At 46.1% G+C, this 19,589-nt stretch overlaps 1 protein-coding gene across 1 annotated transcript in view; it reads left to right on the forward strand.

Annotated features, from left to right (window-relative positions):
* Nucleotides 1-19,145, forward strand: part of Kcnmb4 (potassium calcium-activated channel subfamily M regulatory beta subunit 4) — a 48,085-nt gene extending 28,940 nt beyond the window's left edge. The window contains exon 3 of the mRNA XM_051176222.1: nt 18,620-19,145. Within this exon, the coding sequence (XP_051032179.1) occupies nt 18,620-18,788 (169 nt within the window). The 3' untranslated portion in view covers nt 18,789-19,145. The remainder of the gene's footprint in view (nt 1-18,619) is intronic.
* The last annotated feature ends 444 nt before the right edge of the window (nt 19,146-19,589 follow it).

Genomic DNA, 19,589 nt, shown 5'->3' on the forward strand with positions numbered 1-19,589 from the left:
AATTCTGGGATGTGTATTTTTACCCTTAGCATTTTAAAGACAGATGAACATAACAGCCTGAGTTCAAATGAGTAGAGAGCTCTGTGGAACACAATTTGAAAGCCATTAAAATAGAGAATTAAATGCAATTGGTCAGAAAAGTACTGATTGCTTACACGGATCTTGGTTTTTCTCACCTGTAAAAATTTCATAGACTGACAACTTACCAATCTCTGCAACTCCTTTGCACTCCCAAGCTGTGTGATTTTACGACTCTAATGCTGAGTCTTGTACATTCAGATGCTTAAGACGCTTTATGAAGTCCTAATGGTGCAAGAGAAGGAAGTTAGGAGAGAACCAAATGTCCACAGTCAGTGCAGGAGCGGGCAGGGCTTCCACCTCATAGTAACCAGGTTTTGTGAGGATGATGTCTATGTAGGCATGTGCTTCTGAACACATTTATAACCAATAGTGGGAAATGCTTGGCCATTTGTAATTTGTTGCCATGTCTTTGCATTCCAGAAACAGATTCGCTGTAATAAACACCTTTATTTTAATATATTTAAAGACTGAATTTAAGTGTATCGCTGGCTATGAAGATTTCCTTCCTTCCTTCTTTCCTTCCTTTCTTCTTTCTTTCTGTCATTTTCTAGGACGAATTTCTAAAGAAAAAGATTTCTCACTTGTAGACTTCTTGGGATTAATTTGCATACAAAATTGGGACTTGGATTTTTTGATTTATTTAGTTAGTTACTTTTATTGGTGGTGGTGTAGGTTCATGCCATGGCCCGCATGAGAAGGTCAGAGGCCATCTCTCAGGGGAGCATTCTTCTCTGTCCTTGTTGAGGCAGGACAGCCTTGTCTCTGCTGGTCTGTGAGTTCCTCCCCGTCTCAAAAGAGGGGTCCTGGGATTGCCGATCCAGCTTTCTTATGTAGGTTCTGGGGGATTGAACTTGGGTCCTCAGGCTTGCACAGCTGGCCCCTCTACCTACTGGGCCATCTCTCTGGCTCAGAGCTGAATTTTGAACAAACCATCAGATTAGTTAGCTGCTATGTTTTACGTTAAAGTTTTCATTACTAATTTTGTTTTCTATTTTCCGTGAGAGATAGTTCACAATCCTTGATTAGAGAAGGGCTTGATTCCATAGTTCTTTTTTAAAATAATTTATTTTGATCTCATGTACACTGCTGTTTTGCCTACATGCATGGTCTATATGACGGTGTCAGATCCCCTGGAACTGGAGTTGGGGGCCAACGTGCGGGTGCTGGGAATTGAACCTGGGTCCTTTGGAACACTGACCCATCTCTACAACTCTCCCACCTCAAGTTCTTTTTTTAAATGAACATATTAGCTTTATCTTTATACATTGATTTCAGTGACAGATCATGAGTCTTAAAGAACAAAACCGGGAATCTGGAATCTTCCCCGAATCGAGTCTTTCCCATGTACATTTATGCCTGGTTCCATATTGAGAGATTACATCAGAATTGAAGGCTCCGTTTAGTCTCCAAATCTGTACTCTTATAAAAGCAGTGTTTGCTGTCTCCAGCAAGCTGTAGGATATGTATGGAATTCATCCCAACATTCCTTCTCAGCCTGACAGCTAAGCACCATGCGTTATTTAAAATGTGAAATCGGGAGTCTATTTTCTGATGGTTAATCAGAATGTCTTTATGCCGGCGAGTTCATCTCCTAACGGCTTTTATCATCGCGGCGATAAGATCAAATGTGATGTTATCAAATCACTTTTCATTTAAAGTGTTTTATGCAGCCTTCAAAGAGAGCCCCGGGGGAACTTGGGAGGAAAAACACAAGAACCATAGGACAAGTAGGTCACAGGGTACAGAAAAGCAGGGCAGGGCTGTGCGTCAGGAGACTTCAGTTCTATGCATAGCTCTGTTCTTGACTCAGCCGGTGACCTTGGACCACTTACCGGAGAGCTCTTACCTCAGTTTCGTATTAGATTCAATGGGGCCAAAAGCCGCTTGTGGCATACAGAGAGTGTGTGTGGGACTCGCAGACTCAGAGTGACATCTGTCCAGTCCTTTACTCCAATCCTTTGTTAAATAATAATAATAATAATTTTTAAAAAATGTGTGTGATAGTGGGTGTGTGTGTGTATGCTGAAACTATTGGCTGTCAAAAAGCAAGCATTTTAAGGGTTTATTCTGGTTGGTAGTTCGGGGGTGGGGGTGGGGATGCAGTCCATCACATGGGGCAGGCATTGTCACCTGGCTTGTTAGTCATGAATCAGCTGCTGGATGGCTATTTGGATTCTCTCAGAAGTGAAAAGCAGAGCATAGACAGGAAGCAGGGACCTCGAGGCCCTCCCTTAGTCACCCTCTTCCCCCAGGAATGTTGCAACCCCTCAAACTCCTATAGCCTTCCCTGCCAAAACAAACAGAAAGGTGGGTGTGGCCAGCCAGGCACGCCTTTATTCCCAGCACCTGGGAGGCAGATAAATGCACCAGCAGCCAGATCTCAGTTTAAGGCCAGCCTGCTCTACCTAACACTCAAGCCAGCCGTGGCTACCTAGTGTTACTCTGTCTTCCAAAAAGGGAAAGAAGGCACTGAAAAGTTTATACACCCTGACAAGCCTCTCTGCCGATGCAACAGTCCAGATCAGACCAAATCAAACCAAATTAGAAGAAGCCCACGTTTAATGGATACAGAAGCTCCCGGGCGGCCTTCCATCTGGGAAAGGGAGACCCCGGAAAAACCAGGAGTCTGTTTCCTGGGGGGCAGTTTGAATACCCTGTGGGAGTGGTCTTGAGCATCTCTGGGGGGAGGGGCCATCATTTGTTGGGCTTTCTGAGATGCAGCAGGGTTTGGAGAGAGATGGGGGAGGGGGCTTGGGTGGAACTTCCACCAGAACATTCCAGACTCTTCGGGAAGATGGATGCCAGGGGCTGGGGTGAAGCTTCCACAGAACAGGCATCCCCAGATGACACCAATTGTTCAAACCCATGAGCCCACGGTGGGGGCATTTCATATTCAAATGCTGCCACATCATTTTCTGTACTGGAACAGCTCTCATGGCCATGGATCTCTCCTCTTCTCCCTAGCGTACACCTAATCCATCGTCAGACGTTTTTAGTTACCAAGAACGTATCTCTTGTTTTTTAATTTCATCAGTTCTTACATCTCCACTAAGCAGATGTGAGGTCATTGGGGACCAGGGAAGGGGCCACTGGGAATCCTGGCGGCAGAATGTCTTTGTGGCAAAGCTTGTGGTGTAAGCGGATGCTGGCACAGCGCCGGGACCCTCGCTGCCATCTCGAAAGCGTGTGCTTGGCCTGACAAACTTCACATTGCTTTTACCACAGTCCTGCCAGTGCTGTGCTCTTGCTCTGGAGGCAGACTGTGTTGTCCTGAGTTTTGTGGCAGACATAACACCTTTCATGGTCGAGGCCAGGGAGCAGCCGGCTGGAGCAAACACCTCCCCTGCCCCCGCCCCGCCCCTGCTCCTCCCCTGCCCCGCCCCCGGTTCCACCCCGGCTCCTCCCCCTGCACCTCCTCTTGCTCTCCTGGTGCTCCCCCTGCTCCTCCCCTGTCCCTGCTCCTCCCCAGCCCCACCCCTGCCCCGCCCCTGCTTCTCCCGATGCCAGGCCCCCTGCTCCTCCCCTGCCCCTGCCCCGCCCCCTGCCCCACCCCCTGCTCCTCCTTCTATTCCCTCTGCTCCTCCTCCCCCTGTTCCTTCAGTTTCTCCTCCTCCCTTCCTCCACTCCCTCCTCCCTTTCTGTTTTCCTGAAGCATACCTTTGCTATGCAGACCCGGCTGGTTTTAAGCTGTGGAAACTCTCCTGCCTCCGCCTCCTGAGTACCGGCACTGCAGGAATGCACCACGCCTGGCTGTAATGCTCTTCTCTCTGCGACCCGAGCTGGCCTGTTCATCACAAATCAGAAATTCCCGTCACCACTCTTGATGCTAAAACGGAGTCTAGAACAGGGCACCTTGTAGGGCAGTAGCTCTGAGTAGCTGTGACAGCTGTCAATCCACACACAGCTGTTAAGGAGGCTTCTTCCACTCATTACATACGCTGCATTACATACGCTGTCCCCTGCCCCTTCCGTCTCCGTTTCAGTAGTAGAGATGAAGCAGGGACCTGGCCTGTTAGGCACACGCTCCCTCCGTTCTTGAGCAGCATCCTAGCTCTATATGTGTCTATGAAAGCAACTTTCCCGCAGTTCCTAAATTTGTGAGAGTACCATTCTGGGTTGAGTACAAGAACTGTAACTTATTTTTCTGTAAATATATAGTATTGATTTCAATGAATCATTTTAGTCTCTTATGATTATTTTGAATCTTGATTCTACTATTATTGGTTACTTCCTCAATTCCAACACTGAGCGCGTGCTCGTGTGTGCACATGTGTGCATCTCTGTGTTGGTATACTTGTGTGCGTGCACATGTGTGTTCATTCACGTGGAAGTCTGAGGACAATCTTCAGTGTTGTTTCTCAGGTGCGATTGTTGTTTCTTTTGAAACATGGTCTATCACTGGCTGGGGACCCTGGGGATCTCTCTGTCTCCAGCACTGAGGTTACAAGCATGTTCCACCATGCCCGTCTGTGTAAAGTGTAAGTGTGGATTCTGGGGATCAAACTCGTGTGCTTGTGCTTCCAAAGCCCTTTCCTGACTGAGCCCTTAAATACTCTCCTCCCTTAAGCACCACGGTTTAATCGTAAGCCAGTTTCAGCTTTCTTACCCTAGTTGTTGATAAGGATGCTAAAAGCCACTGGGACTTGGAGACCTATTTCATACTGCCCCAGCTAGCAGTAGTTAACTGTTACTTGTACTTTCCGGCCAGCCTGGTCCCAGAGCCGCATCAGCACCAAATAACACAGAAATGCTGTATTGATTATAAAGCTGTTGGCCAATGTCTAGAACTTCTTATTGGCTAGCTCTGTCTTAATTATCAACCCATAATTACTAATATATGTATTTCTGTATGGTCTTATCTTACCGAGAACGCCAGACTCATGTGCCCTCTCCTCCTGAGATCACATCCAGACTCCTACGTTTCCCAGAATCCTCCACCTCTGCTAGTCCCGCCTATCTTGTTTCCCTATTGGCCAACAGTGCTCTATTCATTGACCAATGAGAGAAACATATTTGCAGAATGACATCTCCCATCAGCTAACTTTTATCTATCCTGCTGTGTCTGTGTCAAAAGTTATTCAAATACTTTGTATACGTTAATTCCCCAGTTCCTTGAAGTTATGCCACAGGTATTCCCTCCATCCACCTCATTCTATGCATGGTAGAACTGAAACGCCAGAGGTTAAGGAGCCTCTCCGAACCGCGTGCCCGGCAAACAGCTAGCATCAGTGAATAATAAGTGTGCATATCTAGAGGACAGTGACGTGATTCATCACACTCGTACAGCAGACATCAGTCAAACCAATCAATGCTAACCCCACCTCCTCAGACGTTTATTGTTTCCTTAAAGCCTGTGAGCATCTCCCTTCGAGTTCTTCATACAATAGATAGTAGATTATTGTAAGTTATACTTGTCCTATTGAGCTTTACAAGAGACAACTCATTCCTTCTATTTATCTTTATGATGGTAACTGTTGCGTATCTGCTGCTGGTCTCCACTGTCTCCATCTTCCTTCCTTCCTCTCTCTCTCTCTTCTTCGAGACAGGGTTTCTCTGTGGAGCTTTGTAGATCTGCCTGCCTCTGCCTCCTGAGTGCTGGGATTAAAGGCGTGGGCCATCGCCACCCACTATTTTGCTCTCCTCATCTGTGAGATCAGCTCCAAACCTCTGTGCTCTGTTTCCGGAGTCCGCACTGTTAACCTCCCCGATGAAGAGTTACTAACAGTGACCAGGATGCCAGCCATGTTGGAATCTGACAAAACAAGAGTCACTGTTAATTCCGACCAGTGAATCCTTACACGTTTTCCTGGTTACTACTGATGGCAAAGTAACCAGAAATGCCAGGCTGATGTATTTGAGCCTCTGCATGTGGGTACCCTCGCCCAGTAAATTCTTTGTGCCTTTGTTCCCCAAAGCCTGCACCGCCAATATCTGCTCACCAGATATTTCCTCCCCCATCCCTCAACTCCCGCTCTCCATCCCCAAGCACAGTTAAGCACTCTGTTCTGTTATCTCTGACTGGGTGCAAATGTCCATTGCATCTCAAAATGGATCTTAGCCATAAGGAACAGCATGCACCCAGAGAACACCTCAAACATGCCTGTGCCAGGGTCATGCTGGCCGGCGGGAGTGTAGATGGAAAAGTGGCCCCACCCTCACATTGACTGCTCGTGGGCAAGCCAACAAGTACGGTGGCCTCGATGCCCGCCAGTCTTAAATGTTAAGCTAATGTCAAATGGCTGGGTGGAAGAGAACCAAATCCCACGAAAGTCTTTCTAGATGCCCAAGTGTATGTCTGGAAACTGTCAGATTGAGAGGCTGCGTGTTTGTTCTGGGCCGTGTGCAGCTTCAAGGCTCTATGCTATTGTCCTTACACTACTGTGGGCGAAGAAGTAGCCCCATCTGGGATGTTAATGGTGCTCAGATGGCAAAAGAAAAGAAAACATAGCTCCCTAGGAATACATTCTGCTCACCGAATAGGTGTGTGTGTGATGTCAAACTTTCTTTCTTTTCTTTCTTTCTTTCTTTTTTTTTTTTACCATGTTCAGATGAGCAGTGTGCTGCTGTTTATTTACATATTGTTTTAATTGAACAATGGATGTCATTCGCTACAGGGTTAAAGTTATGCTGCCAGCACACGGGTGCTCTTATTTAGTCATTAGTCACCGCTTTAATTGTTGTGCATGCTTCTCAATAGTGCGTTCTTTGTAGAAACTTATTTAAGGGAGACTTATCCTGTAGGAGTAGAGCTCCACTGGAATTCAGTTAGTTTTATAATCCAGGAGCATTTCAGTATCCACTTAATGCATTTTAACTAAGAGACACAGTCGTACAACAGAGGACAACGGAACTGAGTGTAAAGCTATTATTCCTGTATCTTTCTTTCTCCCCCTAGACTGGTCTCTCTGTATTGCTTTAAAGCCTGTCCTGGAACTCGATCTGTAGACCAGGCTGGCTTTGAACTCACAGAGATCCGCCTGCCTCTGCCTCCCGAGTGCTGGGACTAAAGGCGTGCACCACCAACACCCGGCTTTATTCATGTATCTTGTAGTATGTAATTTAGGGGTCCAGACGCATGAGTTATCGGTAGCCTGGATGGAAATGCTAGGTCTGTTTCTCTTTTCTTATATGCGGTAGCAAGTATGTATGTGTATATACATACATACATACATACATACATACATACATACATACACTCCTCTATTTAATTTAAAAATAGCTGCTCGGGGTGCTGTCCACTGTACTGAAACGGACGTCTAACCGTTGGGAACCGTGTAGAGTGGCAGCATTATAACAGGAGGCAGGCCTTCCTTCAAACTTCCATGGTAAAAGATGCCTGACTTCCGATCCAGGGCGCATCTTTAAATCTTTTGTCCACAGCTGCCAGAATCACCGTGCGGTGTCAGTGTTCAAGGTGTATGAAAGCGAGGTAGTGGGCATGTGGTTGGGTAGTCTTCACTGAGGAGCCAATCGTAGGGAATTGGGCTAACCCTTGTCAGACAGTAATGGTGGCCGGCTGAGTAAATTATCCGGTGAATTGCTGTGTGGTGAGTCTGGATCGCTGCGGGCCTGGGATCCTTTCATGTGTGACCAGTCCCACACCGGCGGCATTTCACAGCACGTGAGGACAGAATGGGGATGTACCATGAGGAGCAGGTTTGGGGGTCGAGCTCGTCAGCAGGATGAACTAGGAAAACAGACTGCCACACAGTGCAAGAGGCTGTGCTAGACAGGCTCCGCTAAACAAGCAGAGAGGGGCCAGGGCAAAGAGCTTGGCCAGTACCTGAGTTTGATTCCCAGGAAGCATGACCGTTAGGGAGAGAAACAGTCAGGGAGATGCTTTTAGTGCTAGCACTGGGGAGGCAGAAAAGACAGGTAGATCCCTGGCATCTCTAGACAGGCACCCTCTTGGCAAGATCCATGGCCAATGAGAGACCCTATGTCTTAATTATAGTTAATGTTGCTGTGATGAAACACAATGGCCAAAGCAACGTGGGGAGGAAAGGGTTTTTGTGTCTCACACGTCCACATCGCTGTCTGTCACTGAAGGAGGTCAGGACAGGAACTCAGGCAGGGCAGGAATCTGGAGGCAGGAGGAGAGGCCACGGAGGGTGTCTTGCTCAATCTGCTTTCTTACAGAACCCAGGACCACTGACCCAGGGGTGGGCACCACCCACAATGGCTTGTGCCCTGTCTCGTGAATCACTAATTAAGAAAATGCCCTACAGGCTTGCCCACAGCTTGATCTTATAGAGGCGTTTGCTTAATGGAGATCCCCTCTTCTCAGATGACTGTAGCTTGTGCCAAGTTGACATAAAACTACCCAGCACACCCTGTCTCAAAAAAAAAAAAAAGTGGATAGTGTCCAAAGAATGACCCTTGAGGTTGACTTCTGACTCACACACACACACACACACTCTCATACACACACCCACAAACACATGAGCACACACACCCACAAACACACGAGCACACACACCCACTCATTAAAAAAAAAAAAGGCAGAGAGACAAGCAGAAGAATAAGTATGATCACTTGTTTTGGAAATTATCTGAAAATAGTTGGCACAGTCTGTAAAAACACAAGTAAATAGGCATGACTGTTTAGGCAAAGACAGCTATGACATTTGCAGTTTCAAACAAATAGATGTGGCCTTTGAGAAGATTCCCCGAAGTGCAGGATCTGGCCTCCCCTCCGGATTTGCTCAGCTGCAATGTGGTGGCGTAGATTTCCACTCCATCCTTTGCAGCCCTTTGCTATCCCAGTGCCATTTGTTGAGCTCACGTTTTGAGCTCAGCAACAAGCACTGCTCTTCTAGGCCCGGAAGGAACCCCTGGGTGTGGCTCGCCTCCATTTTGGTCCTCCCTAAGTAAAGCCCCTGCCATCTTGATTCCTTGGCATCGTTGACCTGTACTCGGTATGCCCAGTTGTGTTCAGACAGGAGGGAGATACAGCGGCGTTTTCGGGGATTCCTTACCCTGCTCATTTCCTTGAGAACCGTTTGCTGGAGCTCTTGCCAGCCTTCCAAGCACCCAATGGAATCCCGGCTCGTGTGCTTATTTTTGGGTTCATCGGCGTGTTTGTCATCTTCTCCCTGGAAACGGTTTCTCACACCCACGTTGCAAGTGTGCAATCTGCGATGATTCCATGTCCTCTTTGCCTGGAGCGAGGACTGAGAACATGATTCAGCTTAGGGAAATGACACAAAATGTGGCTGGTAATGAGTGATCTTCCAAACATGGTCTCTTTCTATGCGTGCAGTCACCCTGCCGGGGTGAGCCCCTACACTGGAAACAGTTGGATTTGAACCCTAAGCTCCTAGGAACGCGGTGTTGGAGGGACCTAGAAGGCAGTGTTACTTTCTTGTTGCTGTGCGAAAACGCCCGGCAAAAGCAACTTAAAGGAGGAAGGATTTATTTGGCTCGCAGTTTGAGGGTTCATGCCATTACGAGAATGTCTGTGATTTTGTGACTGTGTAGCAGGAGCCAGGGGCAGCTGGTCCATTGCAGCTGCAGTCAGGAAGCAGAGAGAGGAATCTAGTGTTTTATTATTATTATTTTTATTTTAAGTCAAACGTTCACACCTTCTGCTTGTAAGTCTTGACAGTGATGTCTGCCTTCAGGAGCTTCGCAGACAGGGTGTGTAGAAAACAGTGAGCCCGAGCATGAATAGAACCGAAAGATGCATGTTGCCGTTGGAGCCTAGTGCCACAGCTGCTCCCTCAGGCTTCACAGGAACCCTGTCCAGACAATCACTGATAAGGGCCACATCTGTCGCTGGGGACTGACCTCAGCCTAATCCACTTCTGTTAACTGATGTTTGTAGGATGTGTTTAGTGCATAACTTCTGTTTAAGTTCCTGATGGAGGGTCTATTGTTGCTAGGGGCGTTTCCTTGCCTCTTACTGACATGTGTGAGAATTGGAAGACATCTTTTGTTTGTTGAGTCTGCCCTGTTTGTCACCTGTGTCCCCTGTAAGCCACCTTGCAGGATGAATGCTCACTATTCCTGGCACAGGGGATTGAGGAGCAACAAAGGCCTCTGTACCAAAAGGAATTTTAATGTGATCAAAGAGACGCCTGTGATGACCTTCTTACAGTATACAGGTGAAAAAGTGACCCAGAGAAGACACATTACTGCCACCATCCAAAACAGGATTTTACCGAGTGATAACAATTCTCACTACTCGTTTTTGCTGACATGCTCCCCATCAGGAAGCTACCGGAGTGCTCCCCGCCATCAGGAAGCTACCGGAGTGCTTCACTTCCATATCGCTTTTCATTCTCGGGAGTAGGGCAGATTTTTGTCATCCACTGTTGTGGTTTGAATAGGAAATACTTTCCCTCCCCCCTACATACAAACACACACACTCGGTGTTTGAACGCTCCATTTGCAACTGATGTCACTGTTTGGGAAGGCTGAGGAGGTGGCATCTCAGTAGAGGACATGGGTATTAGAGCCTGCCTCTGCTTCCTGTCTGCACTGTTTCCCGAGTAGAACACAACATGACCGGCCGCCACCAACGTCTTCCCCACCGTGCGCTTAAACGATGAGGCAAAATAAACCCTCCAGTCTTCCTTGTATTGATTTTTATCAGACATTTTTTTTCAGTGAGAAAAGTAAGAGGTGAAGAATAGATTAAACATTTACCTCAAGATCAGGTTTGCCTAAGTCGAGTGCGTGTTCTTGAATACTGTCCTGCACCTACAGATTATCTGGCTCTTTCCTTCAGCATGCACCTAATTACATGCTCTCCACGTTATAATTAATTCAACTCTCTGTTGCTCCAAAATAACACACCTGCCACTTTACTACATCGCCTGCCGCCACAGTCAAGTGCTAATTTTTCTGTGCATTCCCTGTAGACTTGATTTGGCTTAACTTCTTCCACAGGGTAGGTAACCCCTGTGTGAAGACATGGTGCCACTCCGAGCCTGGGGAAGAAAGCGGAGGATGACTGGAGGGTGCGGCGAACATTTATTTATAGATGTGTGGTGGTGAGCATGCTGTCCATAGATAGGAACCCTCTGGAGCAAAACCACGCTCCTGAGGTAACTGCCATCAGGCTTTTTAAAGCCCTCACCACAACGTCATTGCTAAGCCTGCGGGGAGTCCAGATGAGCTCGTAATGGCATAGGGGAGGAAGAACCCTCTACTCGTTCAGATTCAATGGCAGAGGAACTGGCAAATCATCCACTAACAGGAGAAAGTGCAAACAAACGTGTTATTAGATATGTTTTATGCACAGGGCCTCAAATAAAGGAAGAAATGATTAGACTTGGGGCTCGCATACTTAGTGGGAGAGGGGCAAAGGAAAGTGACAGGCAAACTTGCTCCTGGGCGGGAAGTCTGTGAGAATGTTTGCCTCTTGCAAGCATGACTGATCTTCTGCGAAGGCTGGAACTCTCAGACAAGCATTTATGGCAGCCTCATACCCCAGAAGTTGCGTGGTTATGCAGACGAGGGAAATTTCTAGAAGGAGTTTGCCTTGTCTGTTTAATCTCAGATGTCTTCAGCCTGAGCTAACTTTATACTACTCCAGGGTTCCGAGTGTGTCCCCACCGTAGAGAAGCTTGATGTGAAGAGCATTCACTCACTGCAAAGGACGTGTGTGGCTTGTCCCTTTCTCTCTGTCCCTTCTCTCTCTCCACGGTTGCCAGTGAGACGTGCAAGGCCGTCCTGCAGTCACCGTGGAAGACAAGTGAACCTTTTCTACCTTCTCGGCAACTGCACATATCAGCTAACTACTCTCAGCAAGGATGGTTCAGTTACACCAAAATCAAATCCAACTTCTTTCTTGTTTGCTAGGGAGCAAACCCATGGCCTTGTGCGGCTCTCTACAGCCAAGTATGTACCTCTGGTTCCCACCCAGCATTTCTATTGGCCAATTAGGACCTTCAAGTAGAAAAGAAACTTCAAGGATTGTTTTTTTAAATTACTAATCAGTAGATCAAATTTGGTATTTTCGTGGACTATGTTTTAGCCCAGTCTCCTTCCAGAAGGGCCATAGAATATGGTATTGCTAAAAGCCAAAATATCCAGTAACACTCCATTGCTGTTTGGGATCTGAATGACCCTCATGGCTCCTGTATCAGAAGGTATTATTACTTTCTGAAGGGTGAAACCTTAGGTGGAATATCAGACTTTTTCTTTTATGCCACTAACCAGCTCCCAAATTATGACACAGAGATGTATTATTATAGTAGTCGTGAATGCTCAGCCTTAGTTTAGCTCTTATTTTAATCTGTTTATCTATGTTTTTGCCTTGGGCTTTTTACCTCTCTCTCTCTTTCTCTCTCTCTCTCTCTCTCTCTCTCTCTGTGTCTCCCTCTCTCTCTCCCCCTCTCTCTGTCTTTCTCTCTCCCTATCTCTCTCTCCCTTTCTCTGTCTCTCTCTCCCTCTCTCTCTGTGTCTCTCTCTCTTTCTCTCTCTGTCTCTCTCTGTGTGTCTCTCTCTGTGTGTCTCTCTCTCTCCTTTTCTCTTTCTTTGTGTTTTTTTTTCTCTCTCTCTCTGTGTATATCTTACTTTCCTGCTGTCTCCATGTCTGCCTGGCTTCTTCTGGCCCTGAGCGTATCCTCTCTTTTTCCCTCACGCTCCTCTTCTCTGTAACTGAGGTTTGTCCTCCTATCTGCCCACCAGCCTTACCTGTTCCTCTCCTGCCTATCTACTGACTCCAGCTTTTTATTAGACTAAAGCAGGCAAGGCGAAACAGCCACACATCTTTACATAATTAAACAAAGGCAGCAGAAACAAGTGTAACACATCTTTACATAATTAAATAATATCCCCCAACAAGATGGTCTTGAGGTACTGGGGCCATGTTGTAGAAGAGGATTGGGGGACTCCCGTCTGCCTTTCCCTTCATTTCCTGTTGGTGAGGAGAGGGGTTGCTCCTCCACATCCGGCCAGCATGATGTGGTCCCTCACAGGCCCGAACAGATCTTTCTTCTCCAGAAATGACTTATCTCAAGTGTTGTAGTTTAAGAAAGCCAGTGAGTGCTAGAGATAGATGCCATGCAACAGGGTTCAAGCAGAGGGTTTCTTTTTTTTTTAAATCAGGGAAAGGGATCATAAAAAGGGAAAAGGGATGGGGGAGGGGGGAGGCCAGCCTCCGGGGACAGGAGCAGTGGGAGAGAGGAGAGAGGGGCAGGGGCGAGGAGAGAGAGAGACAGAGAAGGAGAGAGAGAGAGCTGGACAGTGCCCTTTTAAAAGGGAACCTTGTGAATGTGCACAGGCGGTGCTCTTAGTGCTGCAGCTGAGGACGTATCCTGCCAGAACCCCAGAGTCAGGCCAGTACAGATGCCTGAATGCTAACGTCAAGTACTTTGTGTAGTTGTTAAATTTGTTTTATGCATCAGACCTCAAATAAATGAAGCAGTGGTTAGATTTGGGGCATGTGTTCTTAGTGGCGGCAAAGACGAGGCCCCAGAACAGCTACATTGGCTTTTAGGAAGGGAAGTTTGTGCTGTTTGCCTCTGCAAGCATGAGTGATCTGTGAAGACTGGAACCCTCAGAGAAGAGATGGATGGTCTTCTCACATCCCAGAAATGTCGTTGTTATGCAGATAAGGGAAATTTCTAGAAGGCATTTGTCTTGTCTGTTTGATCTCAAATGTCTTCAGCCTAAGCTAGCTTTATACCTCCTCCAGAGTTCCAAGTTCCTCACCCCTAATCATAGCAAATCTTTGTGTGGTGTGTGTGTGTGTGTGTGTGTGTGTGTGTGTGTAGAGGCCAGAGGTTGATGTCAGGGATCTTCCACTATTTGTAATTGTCTTATTTCTTTTTAAATATTTTATTTATTTTTATTTCATATACATTGGTGTTTTGTCTTCATGTCTGTCTGTTTGAGGGCATAGGCTCCCCTGGAACAGGAGTTACAGAAAGTTGCGAGCTGTCATGTGGGTCCTTGGAATTAAACGTGGGTCGTCTGGAAGCGCAGCCATTGCTCTTAACTCCTGAGCCATCTCTCCAGCCCCTACTTACCTTACTTCTTCCTCTGAAACTCATTAAATTATGGCTGGCCTCAAACTCAAAGAGCGGGTCTTGACTCCAACTCTGGAATGCTGAGATTAAAGGTGTGTGGCTGTCTTTTGAGGCAGCATCTCTTACTGAACTCTCACTGATTGGCTAGATTGGCTGCCCAGGGAGCTCCAGGGAGCCACTTGTCTCCACCCCCAGAGAGCTATGGTTATAGACAACTAAGTGTAGCTTCTATACAGGTGCTGGGACATGATACCCTCATTATTACACACCAGGCACTTTACCAACGGGTATGAGAAGAGATTAAGTTTAAGGAATTTCTCTCTCTCTTTTTTTTTAACTTACCATTTTCTTTCTCTTCCTGCTGGCCAATAGAACAACTGCTGTTCCCTTTCCTAGCTGATGAGACTATGTCAGAGGGGGTCGACTTTCTGCATTTCAGATAATGTACCCCAAGCCTATGTTTTTTTTTATCTCTTTTGTTGGAATCGAGGCTGCCTAGGAGGCATCCTTCTTAGTTCTCATTGGACAACCAAGGGCCTCCTACGGCAGATTCCACACCCTGGTCAGAATTTCCAACGCTTCGCCTCTCTGCCCCTGCCCCAAGAGTGTCTGCCCTGTCCTAGATCTCTGTGTTTTCCATGAGGGCACATAATAAAACATTGGAGTAGTACACGTGTTACTCATGTGGCCTCATGTGGAGGCCGAGAAAAATCAACTAGTGTTGGATCGCTTGAGAAATGGCTAACAGTGAAATGGTGCATCCTGCGTTCTTTCCTTATTAGACCTCGGCTTCTTGCACAGCATAAGTAAAATCACCCCAGAGTTGCTACAGAACTCCCCGGCCCCACAACTTCAGATTCTGAGGGAGTTGAATGAAGGGTTCACGCAAATACCCACTTGAGTCTAGTTTGAGACGAGCTGGCGTAAAGATACATAAATAACACAGCTAAAAACAAAAACTCACACAGATGTGGTTTCAAATTGTTATGCTATCACTTTAAATTGTGTGAGCTTAAGCAAACTAATACCGTCCATCGCTCCTTTGAAAGAATTTCTGACACAGTTATTTTGAAGATGGAATAAGATAAAATGTCCTGGGGGCTGGAGAGGTGGCTCAGCGGTTAAGAGCACTGGCTGCTCTTCCAGAGGGCCCTGGTTCAATTCCCAGAACCCACATGGCAGCTCACAACTGTCTGTAACTCTAGTGTTAGGGGACCCGACACCCTCACACAGAAATACATGCAGGCAAAACACCAATGCGCATGTATTCATGAGTGCACGCACACACGCACACACACACACACACACACACATACACACACACACACACACACATGAAATGTCCTACCATCGTCCTTACATGCCAAGTGTAAGAAAACCCTGAGCCAAAAGGTGTCATCATTTCCACAGTGTCCTATGACAGCTGCACACAGGCCTTTCCCATTACGCTCATTCCTCCTTCGGGGAGCTACACCTTCCTCAATGGGTTTCCCTTACATTTCCCTCACCCTCAGCAAGGACCCCTGGGAGACAGTCATCATGTTTGGCTGTTTTTGTTTGTTTGTTTTTGTTTCTGTTTTGTTTTGTTTTTGTCTACATTTAATGAAGTTCCTCTTCATTACCATAGTATGACCATGGGGGAAAAGTGAATTCTATGCCAAATAGTTTTTTTCCTTTTAGCCAGCCAACCTAGAGGAAATGGATAGGCAGAAAAGTACCTCCAATGACGGTACTGTCAGCCCAGTTGGAATGAGGGACACTTAGGCCCAAAGAAGCAAGTTAAAGGTGATCTCATACAACCAAGTGGCGTGTGACCTGAGAGATGATTTTTTTTTCCTATCCAGGGAGAGCGTGGGGCATCTCCGAGCTGTCTGAAGTAGAAAGACATGGATGGTTTTTAAGGAAATGTGTATATTTTTTTTTTCTGCCACTGAAGAAGGATTTGTTGAAGCAGTTGGAATTCAGCTCAAATGAGTCATTTTATTTTGTCACTTAGGGCCTTACAAATGTAAGTTTGTCCAGGAATAAGGAGATAGAGTTCTGGAAAGTTTCTGAGGAAGACAAGCAGGTGTTTCAGGTTGTGTTCCTCTCTCTCGTCCCTTCCCTCCACATTTCCCCCCATCATGTGCTCTTCAATCTGTGTTTCAGTTAGTATGGATGGTACATATGGCAATTCCAGCATCCCTCGTAGGAGCAGCTTCAGGCTCATTTGTTGGCTATTGTGATAGAGGAATGCAGTAATATCCCCAATAATGACTGGGGAGAGAATCCACCAAAGAGGATCCACACACAACCGTTTCACTGGAAAGCTGGTTACAAATCACATTACTTCCGCAAATTAAACATGCAGTTACTATAGAAATAAAGACACCAACCCTTTCCTTCTCCTTTCCTTTGTTTCCCCTTGGTATCGAGTGTATGCATGTTGTTATGTCTCGGATCCTTTTGATGAAGAATCTAGAACAACTATCAGTAGTTTTAAAGGCATAGAATAGTGTGTTCCCAAAAGAGCATCCTGGGAGGCAGTTTGGACCCTTCTCTTGTGTTTTTAGGTATTATGTGAAATGTTTTTTTACTCTTTTGGCTTTTGGGGGGGCCCACCACCCAGATCCCAAATCATTCACACGCGGAGGCTTATTCTTAGTTAGGAATGCCTGGCCTTACCTTGGCTTGTTTCTAACCAGCTTTTCTTAACTTTAATTAACCCATCGACCTTTTCCCTCTGGGCTTTTATCTTCTGTATTTCTTCCTTTTCTTAACACAGCTTCACAGAGTTAAACAAATACAGCATAAACAAAAGTCACACATGTTAAAATAATACTCTGCTGCACTTAGGGTCATCTACCAGCCGTGGGCAGCTGAGAAACCCTAGACAGTGTTGGAGTGCAGACTCCAGAGACTCTAAAAGTGGCTCAGACTGCCTTGTGCCTCGGCTGCTCTGGGGCCTTGGTCTCTCCTCCTTTAGGTTCAGGTAATACATTCTTTAAAGTTTACATGGATGATAAGACTACAACACAGGCAGGCTCTTCAGCAGCGAAAGGTTAGTAACAAATGCATGTAAAATAACAAACTATGGCAAAGCCACAGCCTAGTTGAATCTTATAGTAGAAGGAAAAAAAAAAAAAAAAAAAAAAAAAAAAAAAAAAAAAAAAAAAAAAAAAAAAAGATCCAAATTTAAATGAATGGCAGTCCAGGTCTTGAAGACAATGGATTGCAATTGAAGGAACTGGAGTGATTTCTGCAAGGTGAGGGTGATTTGGTCCTAGTTGCTACAATGATTCTGCGTTTATTTGATGTAAATTGTTGTAGAAATGCCAACTAGAACCTCACTTTGGGCACAGGAATTGAAATTATGCACCAAAGAAAACACAAGCATTCAGCCTGCACAGCTGTTTCTGCCAATGCTGTGTGGCAACTTCACTGTACAAAAAAGAGAAATAAACCCTGGGAAATCAGAGCTAGGACTAATGGTAGCCCCCTGATGAAGGCACCGCCCTTGGGCTCTGAAGCCTTTGATGTTCTTGGGGATAATGGCACAGATTATTTTGCAACTTTCTTCTAGAGGAAGTATAGGTACATGTCCTAAAGTAGTAGGATAACAAAGTAAACATTCCTGTGGGTGGAATGCAAATATTTTATAAAATATATGCCACTTGTATGAAAATTGAGTTCCCAGACATCTGTCTAATTGCCAAAGGTGGTTGAGCTTGGCTTGTGGAGTGTGTCTCATCTTTACGTTCCATCGCAGACAGATGTGGAAATTGAACAATATTCACCCTGACAAGATAGAAATCTATTGCTGCCACTTTGCAAGATCTACCAAGAAAGTAGATAGTGGCTGAAATCGATGATAAGTTTCATGCAGAAACATAGACTATGCGTTCTGCTCACTCATTACCTGCTTGATTTTTGTTTTCTTTTCCTAATAAAGGTTTTTGTTAATAAAGTCTTCGGTTCACATAGCAAAACTCAGGGGACCTAAGAATCTTTGATGCTGTGATGTTTTATGGTGGTATTTCAGTGTGATGATCAACATTCATGGTTATCTTGGGATGCATGTGGCCAACACTGCAGATTAGACATGCCTTCGGGCTATATATCTTCTGTCACCCTAACTTGAACAATGGTGTCAATCCACACCCCTCTCCCCCAATTAAAATCACTTGGGATCCATCTAAATGCCAAGATGGAGTTTAGGTTTTTGAAGAAGGCCCACCCTTCCTCATCCAAGCCCATTGGCCAGTGAGGTTAAAGGAGAGGAGGAAAAAGGGAGCCATTTGGGGTGGAGGAGAAAGATAGCCAAATGAGGCCAACCTTTCACAGTTTGTAGCATGCAAATGATCTAAGAAGCGGTATGCAAATCTGCGCCAATTGCTTGATTCAAGAGCTCACAGCTTTTGGAAACTGGTTTGAAGCAGAAAGTAAGATGTCTGTAATCAGCAGTCAAGGGTGATTATCCCCTTGGGCTGGATCGAGAGCTTGCCTGCCTGTTGCAGATTTTTTGATGCTGTACTGAGTCTGACTGCTCTTCCCTCCCTGTCTTCCCCTGTCTTGCAGACCGGAGGATGTTCTCCTCCACCGCACGCATGATGAGATTGTCCTCCTGCACTGCTTCCTCTGGCCAGTGGTGACATTTGTGGTGGGCGTTCTCATTGTGGTCCTGACCATCTGTGCCAAGAGCCTGGCCGTCAAGGCAGAAGCCATGAAGAGGCGCAAGTTCTCCTAACGGGGAGGAGGATTGTGGGAAGCCAAGCACAGAGGCTGACCTGACAGCACTCGCCTGCCCTGCAGAGCCCACATTTGGTGGCGCAGGAGATGGAGGGGGCCACACCAGGCCTCCAAGAGGCATCTTCTTCAGTGGCGGCAGAAACAGGCACGATTGGAAGACTCTGGGACGCATCGCCTGTGTTCCACGTGCTGTAGCAACGGCTAAAGGGTCAAGCTCTTAGCTATATGGAGTGACTGGAAAACCATATAAGAAGTTGGTTTTCTCCCGAAAGCAACAGTATCTCATTTGTATAGTGTAGTATAAAAAACATTATGATTTATGCTACTTACAAATATTAAAATACAGTGCTCTGTGTTCTTTTCTATTTTCTTTTTTAGATCACCAGGGTATTTAAAAGGGGTCTAATGGTTTTTCGCTTGATTAAACGTATCATTTGAATCTCCAGAGCCATTGACCTTACTGCATAACCACTAGTTTCCATGAGCAAATAGTATCTTGACTCCTACTTGAAAAAGGGATTCTACAATGGTAACTCGGCCTCCGGCCACTCCATTTTTCCCCCTTTGAAGCCTGAGAAATCGTCCTCCACCGGGCTCCTTTGTGTGGCCATTATTTCTGGCCAGATGACTTTTTGAGAGAGGGACATGATTCTGAAGGTCTGTCCAAACTCTGGGGACAAAGAGGTCTTATTTATCTGTTTGTTGCACGTGGTAGACAAGCTCTGAACCGCTGAAGCCATGTTCAGGCTCATTGTTCAGGTTTTTTTTTTTTTTTTCTTTTGAAAGATTTTTTTTTCCC

This window comes from Phodopus roborovskii, unplaced genomic scaffold (assembly GCF_943737965.1).
Source record: "Phodopus roborovskii unplaced genomic scaffold, PHOROB, whole genome shotgun sequence".
NCBI classification, from domain to species: Eukaryota; Metazoa; Chordata; class Mammalia; order Rodentia; family Cricetidae; genus Phodopus; species Phodopus roborovskii.